Source organism: Fukomys damarensis, unplaced genomic scaffold (genome assembly GCF_012274545.1).
Source record: "Fukomys damarensis isolate Sample0158 unplaced genomic scaffold, DMR_v1.0_HiC HiC_scaffold_37, whole genome shotgun sequence".
Taxonomy (NCBI): domain Eukaryota; kingdom Metazoa; phylum Chordata; class Mammalia; order Rodentia; family Bathyergidae; genus Fukomys; species Fukomys damarensis.
Genome location: NW_022900949.1, coordinates 42,462,390 through 42,471,647, shown reverse-complemented (window position 1 = coordinate 42,471,647; position 9,258 = coordinate 42,462,390). Strand labels below are relative to the sequence as shown.

Below are 9,258 nucleotides of genomic sequence, written 5' to 3'. Positions count from 1 at the left end.
ACCCTGTCTTGTCTGTCCTCAGTCTGTGGGCTACAAAGAAGAGGCAGAGCCCACACTAAAATACTTTAGACAGGCAGAGTGACAAGGACACAAAGGAGGGAAATCAAAATAATGCCATCCAAGGAAAGCAGCAAGTCTAAGAAAAAGGTAACCCTAATACCAAACACATAAAAAACAAATCAGTATTCTCAGCATCTTTAGCTTGACCACTGCTGAAAGGCCTCCTGGGATTCCCACTACAGGCACCTCTTCTTGCTCAAGGCAAAATCTCCAATGATTCCCACACAGCACGATGTTAATCACAATTGCACATGGCCTAATCCACTTAGTTCCAAAAGGTCAAGAGGGTGGGTAAGAGTGGCCATCCACAATTCCTTCCCACCATTCTTTCTACTCCAAAGGGCTTCCTCAGGTGTGGAGGGAAAACATGTAAATACTTTAAAAAGCTAAGAATGAAGAGCCGGGAATTTAGCTCAGTTGTTCCGCCACCTGCCTCGCAAGTGCAAGGTCCTGAGTTTGATCCCCAGTACCAAAACACAGAAACAAAACAAAAAAAAAGCTAAGAATATGCCACCAAAAAATGCACCTGGGTCATCCAAAGGAGAGTTCCACCCTCTGAGAGTGTGTGCTGGCCTGTGCTGTCTCAAAGCAAAAAGGCAAGAATAGTTATGACCACCAAAACTAAACCCTGCCCCTGCCACATAGTCAAACCCAGGTTCAACTACACCATAAAGAGTGGTTTTACAAGATTTCCAAACTGCCTTTTGTCCAAGATCACTTGGAGAAAGTTACAGGAAAGATTTTAAGCCTAGAGCCCTTACTTCTCTCTCCATCTCAAATGGCCTCCTTTAGGGGCCATACAAAGTCTCACACTGATGAAATAAGGGTAACAGAATCAATGTTTGAGGAAAATACTGGAGCTCAGTCTCCCTGCCGGGAGAGTAGCAGAGCCAATTCTCCAGGAAGTGCTCTGCACACTGTAATAGCACAGACAAGCTTAGAATACTCCCCTCGCCTATAGGAAGACTACCATCCTCAGATCTTGCCTTACCACATGAAAGCCAGCCACAAGACAGGGACCAAAGAAGTCAAGAGGGCTTCGGAGCCAGATGTTCCAACTGCTGACCCCACCCAGGGGTCCCCCATGAGAAGCCCCAAGAAGTTGAAGATAAAGGAAGCAAGGAGCAAAACCATTTTCCCAAGGTGTGAAGCTCAGAAGAGATAAGAGACCTCTATTATCAGAGACCAGGCCTTGAACAACAGCCCAGGTGACGCAGGAGTCTCTGCAACACCCCAGCAATGGTGCTCCACCCTTCTTACACAATCCTTTCTCCTTCCCCAGAATCCTTCATTCTCTCCACAGCTTCTTGAGACTGTGACACCACGCCCTCGAGATCAGCCACATCCCACCATAACACAGCTCTGTGAGTGGGGAAGTGGTACTCCCCAGCAGGTACTCAGCATCTAGACCAGGCATGTTACACAATACTGGCCCTCTCTGTTATCCACATTCTTCTCAGACCAGAGGTCTGGGTTGAAGTGGGTAACCCACTTCCCTCCAGGAAGCACCCTACTGGCCCAGCCCAGATAGTTTCCTCTCACCCACTCACCAGCCAGACTTCCTGTCTTTGGTGCCCTAGGCTCTATGTGCTGAGCTTATCTGAAACTCACAAGGCCTGGAACAAGCCACAAAACCTTTCTGAGGGGGTTCCACAGCCATCTTGTGTCCTCTTGGACCTCTTGTGCTGATCCGTGCTTATGGGACCTGTCCACACACAGGTATGTTTCACAATAAGGAAGAAACAGTAGTTGTATGCAAGCACTGGCAGCACTACTCAGGGCCAAGCTGGAGCTGCCAGGACTCCTGGTGGAGCCAAGGAGGACAATGCCAACTCCCTTCAAGGTCAGGTCTCAGAGACCCTCCCATGTCCCCATAGACTTGCATGAGGCAATGGTGGTGGGGGTCATTTAGATCCTAAGACTGCCCAGGCTCATATTCCAGCCCTGCTACCCATCAGGTGTGTATCCTGGGTAAGTCAGTGACCTCTCTGAACCTCAGTGTCCTTATCCATAAAATGGGAATGACAGGAGTTTGGTAAAACAACACATAACCACCCATTGCGAAAAGGGCCTGCCAGATAGAATTCTCTGGAAAACTGCTAGTTGTTTGGGGGTATTAGGATTCATGGTACCAACCCTGAAGCCTGGAAATCTGGCATCGGCTCCTGCATGGGATGGGGAAAAGTTGCTGGAAATCCCAGCAGAGGTAGTGGAGAAGGAGGGCTGAGAACACAGCTTTCCCCTCAGGCATGGTATAAAGCATTTCAAAACAATCAACCCTTGCCTAAATGCCACCCTGCAGTCTGTGAGACTAAGGGTTTGAAGTCCTCTGCAGGATCCTCATTTAAAAAGCAAACTGTCCACCCCTGGCAGTTCAGAAGGCTCCTCCAGTGGTAGTGCTGGAGATACCCAAGTTCTTTACTTTGTGGAGAGGGACAAGCTGGGGAAAACTCCCCCTACCCCCACCCCAGTGAAACCAATTCACTTCTAGGGATTCTACTACACAGGGTCACCAGGCCTTCCACATGCTCCTCATCTTTTGACTCAGGAACAAGTGAGTCTGTGAAGGCTGATCTGACCGGTTTGGAGATGGTGAGATGGTGGCTGCCAAGTGAGAAGGGGCCCAGCCTGCCTGGCAGCCCCACCCAGACTTCAAATCCAGCTTGGCAGCACCAGCCCTAACAGGCCAGCGCCACCCTAGGAGAAATGGCCCAGCCCCCCAAAGAGAGGAGTATTCAGGGTCCTGGGCTCTGGGTCTCTGCATTTAATTCCCATTCTAACCTTCCTCCTGGCACTCTGGTTGGAGAGAGCTGCTCTGCTCGGAAGTATGGTCTAGGTGGAAGGCATGGGACAAAAAAAGTTGGGGAAAGGACATTCTTTCTCCATACGCCCACCCCATGGGCTCTGTCTGGGGGCAGTGTAATTGTGGAATTCTTTGTGAAGTCTCAGACCTTGGCACAGGGAATACAGAGAATCCCTCCCCTGTAGAAGAGAGTCAAGAAAAAGTCAGACTCCTAGTGCTCCTTTCAAAGCATGGAAGGGCTGAGCATGGGTTGGTTTGTTTGTTTTGTTTTGTTTGAGACAGGGTCTCACTATGTAGTTCAGGCTGCTCTGGAACTCACTGTGTAGCCCACACTGGTCTTGAACTCACAGTGATCCCCCTGCCTCGGCCTCCTGAGTGCTGGGATTACAGGCAAGTGCCACCATGCTCAGCTGAGCATGGTCATTTTAATAAGGAGTTATGAGCTCCTACTGCACCCGGCCTGGGCCCAAGTATTACAAGGGAGCTGGGAGTCAAAGGTGAGTGTTGTGGCTTTAAGGGCCAAAGAAGTTTCCAGAGACTCTAGACAGCTTCCTGAAAGATGTGACAGTAGGGCTGAATCTTAACAGTGGGAAGGGGCTCTCCCGTGCAAGGCAAAGAGTGTCAAAGCACGTACAATCAAGTCCTCAAATCCCTGTGCAACCTCAGGCAACATCTCCTGGTCACCAGGACTTCACTTCCCACTTATGGGGCAACCACATGCAGAGCACTACAGCAGCCTGGCTTACCACTTCATCCCCTGGAATAGGAATTGTCTGATTAAGGTAGCTCCAGCATCTTTCCGAATCCTAGGGACCAAGAAGATGCTTGCTGCAGAAATTCCACTCAAAAGATCCCACAGAGATCTCCTGGACCTATGGACCTGCAGCCCCCCTCCATGTATATACATACACCACTCTCCTTAACAAAGAAAGGAACAGGAGGCATTAGGAGCCCAGAGGAACTTCTAGCAGGCTCCAGTGATCAGAAGGGAAGGGTACCCAGCACTGCAATGGAGAAGGAAAGACAGGAAAAAGGACTTCACCTCTATTCCCACATGTATCCCCCTCCCATATCCCACGTCACTTCCGCTGGCCAGGAGGCTGACAACCACAAGAAGATGGAACAAGAAGTCAGGGGAAGAGAGAATTCTGGCCTCTGCTGTAATTTCCCCTCTCTCAAGCAAGCCATATGGCTTCTGATTCCTCACTTCTAATCCCAGCTTTAGATATATGATAAGGTTGCAGGGACTGGGCCTTGGAAATGCCCAGTTAGAGGTAAAGCCAAAGGGTGCCAATTAACCAATTAGGCCTGTGAAGGAGTACAAGCAAGAGGTTAGCAGGAGAAGCAGGAGGAGAAGAACTTCTGTCCCTATGCCCTCCTATGAGGCAGCTAATCCTCAAGCTTCTGCCAACAGGACAACAAAAAGTGCTTGGGATGACATGAAGGTGAAGAACAGTGCTGGTGGCAGAGGTTGGCCTCTGTAAACGAGGACAAGATGGAGCAAGTAGTGATCAGAGGCTGAGCAAAAGGGGAAGAGGCCCAGCTCCCCAGGAAGGAGGGGCCTGCCCCAAAGAACAGCAACAGCTACCGAGACAACTACCACAGCCTTCCCATTTTATAAGTGACTGCTGCAGCCCAGGCTTCCTGCTGAGGACTATCTGCCATTTCTATTAACAGGGCCAGAGGATCGCTATGGAGAAAGATGAGCAGAGACAGGAAGGAGCTAGTATGGAAGTCACATCTAATCTCTCCCCGCTTTGAGAGCCAATTTAGGACTAGGTATTGAAGGTTCCAAGATAGCATGCTCACCCATGCTTTAATGGGCCACAGACAGGAACCTACTCCAGAGCTGCCCAATTCCCAAGCCAGGATAAGGAGTGTAGTGAAGCTCTAGATCCAAAAGGAAGAGCTGTGGAAATGAACACAATTAGAAGTCCCCCCCAGTCACTTGACACAACAGCATCTATACAGAAGGGGTTAAGCTCACCCTGCTCAAAAGCAGCACTACCTAGATCCACAAATTCTGGTCTCTTCCCTGACCTCTTCCTTACTTCTAGCATCAGAAGCCCACAGGATCTGGTAAGAGCTCAGTCCTAGCTTACAGGACCAAATCTTCAGTACTAAGAAGAGTTTCTCTGGCCTCAGTCAGCCCCTCACCACCACCCCTGGCATAGGTAGAAAGGCTTAATGGTCCCAAGGGAAAGAATAAAGACTCGTTTCTCACTTTGTTGCACCCTCCTGCAACTCATAGAAGGCCATGCCTGGGGCTCTAAAATCCCCTTTCCCCATTCCACTGTTGGATTAGTGGATAAAGAAGCATACCCAGCCCTACCTCAAGCCTGGACTTGAGTTCCTAGACCCACACTCATGACCCACTCCAAAAGCACCCTAGGGAGATGACCCACTAGTCATCTTGAGAAAGACACAAAGAGCTGGGCCCAGGTCTTCCTACTCAGATACTTAAAGATCTTGTCCCTATAAGTCCTGTAGCCTCTCCAGGCCTATACTAGGTCCTATGCCAAGCACTTTACATGCATTATGTCCATTTCAAGCTCACAACCCCTGTTGTTTTCCCCAGAACAAAGGCAGAAACCTGGCTGTAAGAGTCCAAGATATTGTCCAAAGCCACGGAACTGGCAAACACAAGGTAGAGATTAGAGCCACATCTATAGGACTCTGCACCCAGGTTTGTGGCTGCAACTTATAAAATGAGAAGACTTTTTGATGTGTTTCCAACTTCCAGGAGCCATTCTTCCTGCCACACTCTACCCATCCAGGTATTACTGGCACAAACTGCACATAAGCAAAACTCCCTGTGCTAACAGATTCAAAGGATTCTGGCTATAGGGCAGGATCCTGGGCCAGAATTGTGTCTTAAGCCAATATCCGGTAACTAGATTAGCCACTCCAAGACACTCACCCCCATTCAACCTAGATAAGTGTGCCAGGCCTCCAGGGAGACAGGAGCATGACATGGATGCTCCCATCCTCTACCCAGGAACCAGGGTGGGCCAGGCTTGCAACAGAGGCCTGCCCCTTTCCACATGGGGCCAGTGACTCATCAGGACCCCAGGAGCAGCTTCAGGAATGATGGGCACCAGCCTTGCCCCCTGACCAACCCTAGGAGGCTCGCACCACATTAACCCAGTTTGGCAAATTCCTCAGGGAGGAAGACTTGAGCCCAAGCCCTTGGTGGGGCCTCAGTCTTAGAAAGAAACTCAGACCCATCCCAGTCAAAGGAGCCAAATTGAAGGAGTCCCCTTGGCCTGAACACACAGGCCCTTCCAGAGCCAGAGCCCCAAGCCATTCTTTCCCTTCTTCCGGGTACAACAGCTCTACCCATAGTAACTCCACCCCTTGCTCACTAGGACCCTGAGTGTAAACTAAGCCTGTTCACCCAGGTGTAAAGCTGGCTGTGAGTCTAACCCTACAGCATAGTATCAGAGTGAAACAAAATGCTGGCCATAGGAAGCTGAGCAAGGGCCCGGGACCCAGGTACTCCAACAGGTCACACCAGGACTCAGTGAGGGTCACTAACCTTCAGGGCACACTTCTGCCCGGTGCGCCGGTGGAAGCACTCCAGCACCTTGCCATTCACACCTAGACCCAGTACCTGCTTGGATAACTGGTAGTCATCGGTCACCGCGTACTTCTTGGGCTCCCGCCGCCCCCTGAGGGCTGGAGCACCGCACGAGCTGGGTCCACCGGGGGCCCCAGGAGGGAGCCCAAGGCCACCCTGCTCCTCTGCCGTCTCGCAATCCATGGCCCTCGCGGGGCGCTCAGGAGCGCACCCAGTCTGGCAGGTTCAGGGCACCTAGGGAAAGTGAAAGAGTGACTCCCCTCCCGGACTTTCCCAGCACGCCCGGCCTCTGAGCCCCTGAGTTTGACTGGGATGCCTCCCGGGACAAGCTGGGGATGCGAAGCGAACTGCCCTGGAGTAGGGACACGTGAAGGGTGGTGGCGACCCCACAGCCCCGCACGTGTGAAAGGGTAGGACCGGGCGCCAAGTGGCCCAGAGGTCCTGAGATCGTGTGCACAGGGAATGTACACCTGACAAGGACGCACCTGGCAGCGAGGGGCAGACAGTAGGCGCGGGAGCCGGTGACCAGGGGCGCCCAGGGCCGAGTCGCACAGCCAGCCCGACCCACGTGACAACCCCCTCCGCGCGTCACCGGGACCTGGGGCCCGCTAGGTCAGCCTTAAAGGGCCAGGCGGGCCAGGGCTGGGAGAGGCAGCGCAGGACAACATAGGGGGAGTGGCTTCCTGAGGAGGCGGTGAACTTCCTGGCTTCCGGGGACATAGAGGAGGACTCCTGCAGAGGGTATGCCCCCTCAACTTTATCTGCGACTCAGAAAGTGACTGAGCAGGAAGTCTTGTTTCTCTTGAAGCTTCCACTTGAATGGAGTGTTCTCTCCGCGCAGCCAGGCGGCACTTCAGAGTGACTTGCCAGGGTGCTAGCTTCAGGTGGCGGTGGCTCGCTGTACCTTCCCACTCAACATTGGAGGTTGAATCTGGGGCCTTCGCACTGAGCTACATCGTACCCAGTCCTTTTTTATTTTTATTTTGAGATGATCTCCCTAAAATGCTAAGTTGCTTCGGCTGGGCTCAAACTTGTGATCCTCCTGCCTAAGCCTACCAAAATGTTGACAACTTCTTAATTTTTGCCACCATGCCTAAGACAGTAGCATCTCATTGCTTGATTTGTGACTCTCTAGTCCCTGGTGGCTCTGTGCACTTCTTGCTCATATCCAGGGTGCATTTTTCCCCCTTTGGTTATATAGTACTCTTGGACCAGAAATCCTGACTTTGCATTTGGCTGTATTCATCAACTTTTCACCTTATGGTCTGAGCTTTTAGGCACAGTGGTAAGAGCCTCCATTGGACAATAAGGATCTTACATTCAAATCCCATTGGGGAAATTTACACCCTGTACCAAAATTTAAAATTAAAAATAAAAATGGCTGGAGTTGTAACTCAGTGCAAAGGGCTTGAGTTCAATCCTCATACAGCAAAAAAGTCTCTGCCTTCCACCACTAATATTCTCTATTAGTTTTGGTAGTTTATCTCTCCATGTTTAGGCATCTACTTCATTTTTTTTTCTCTTTTGAGTCAAAGAGACTCAAAATTGTAATTCAGGCTGGCCTTGAATTCATGGCAATCTTCCTGCCTTAGCTTCCTGAGTGCTGGGATTACAGGTGTGCACCACCACATGTGTCTATCTACTTCATTCTGATCCTATCTTGGCTTGTTGTACACATTTTGAGTTGTTTTCCCAACATAGTCTGTAGCCTGTGGGTCGGATCTCTACTGTGGGTCCTAGCCTGTGAGCTACCACAGCACAAAGCAAATTCAAGAACAGACAGAAATGAGACTTAGAGTGGAGAAGCTGAGTCTTGGGTCCTGGTCAGTGCTGCTGATGGCAGCAAAGACAAAGGTCCCCAAGTACATCCAGTATTTATTGAATACAATCATGGCAAGGAATAGGGAGTACAGTATGCTTTGAAGTCATCTAGTGAAATACTGCCGAACACCTGGCATGGTGGCACCAGGCAAGGCTGTCAGGGAGTAGGAACTGCTTATCCTGCTATAATACTGGGGTCAGGTGCAATTAGCAAGTAACCCTGAAGGTTAGTGAGAAGCAATAATTCAGGGGAAAGGATTATCATTGGGGTCACACTGACCTCAGCTGCACGTAATTTAGCAGGGCCCTGCCACTTTACAGACCAGGACTTAGGCCTTGGTGACAGCCATTAGCAAAGGAGCAGTATTAGCCCAACTCTGCTAGCTGACACATCTGTTTGAGTCACACAGGGCTTCAGTCTAACTCCTGATATAAAACAGTATAGCTGAATTGCAAGAAGCATGTGCCACTCATAGCCCACTAGTACTGGCTAGGGATGTCTCCTACAACAGTCTCTTATTTTACAAATGAAATTGAAGCTCCCAGAGAGGAAGCAAGCTATCTAGAGCCTCATCTTATGGCTGTCTCCTGGTGGCAAATCTGCACTACTTCCTTAAATTGTTCAACCCTTAAGACTGAAAGACCCTTGCAAGGTGGTCTTCTGTGGGTACTGAGAACCTGCTGAGAGGTAGATCTCTGAACAAGTCTCTGCTGCCATCTTCAGGCTATACTTAAAGCTGCAGGCACTGTGACCTTGATTCATCCAAATGAATCTTGAGGCCACTCTCTTGGCTTCTGAATGAGTGATCATCCACCATTGAGGCCTTCCCACAACCTCCTAGGTTCCTGGGCTGCAGGTCCAGGATTCTCCAAGCAGAAGCTCCTAAAAACCAGAACCTGATGCCCTCCTCATCCCTGATGACCGTTTTTGAGGGTTGAGTACATGGGTGATGGGGGGCTACACTATTGGTGGGTACCCTCTGTGTGCAGGTGC

At 50.5% G+C, this 9,258-nt stretch overlaps 1 protein-coding gene across 1 annotated transcript in view; it reads right to left on the bottom strand.

Annotated features, from left to right (window-relative positions):
* Mapkapk3 (MAPK activated protein kinase 3) overlaps window positions 1–7,048 on the bottom strand; it is a 30,370-nt gene extending 23,322 nt beyond the window's left edge. The window contains exons 1-2 of the mRNA XM_010615436.3: window positions 6,929–7,048; window positions 6,402–6,677 (exon numbers count right to left, since the gene is read on the bottom strand). Coding sequence (XP_010613738.1) covers window positions 6,402–6,626 — 225 coding nt within the window. The 5' untranslated portion in view covers window positions 6,627–6,677; window positions 6,929–7,048. The remainder of the gene's footprint in view (window positions 1–6,401; window positions 6,678–6,928) is intronic.
* Window positions 7,049–9,258: the final 2,210 nt, after the last annotated feature.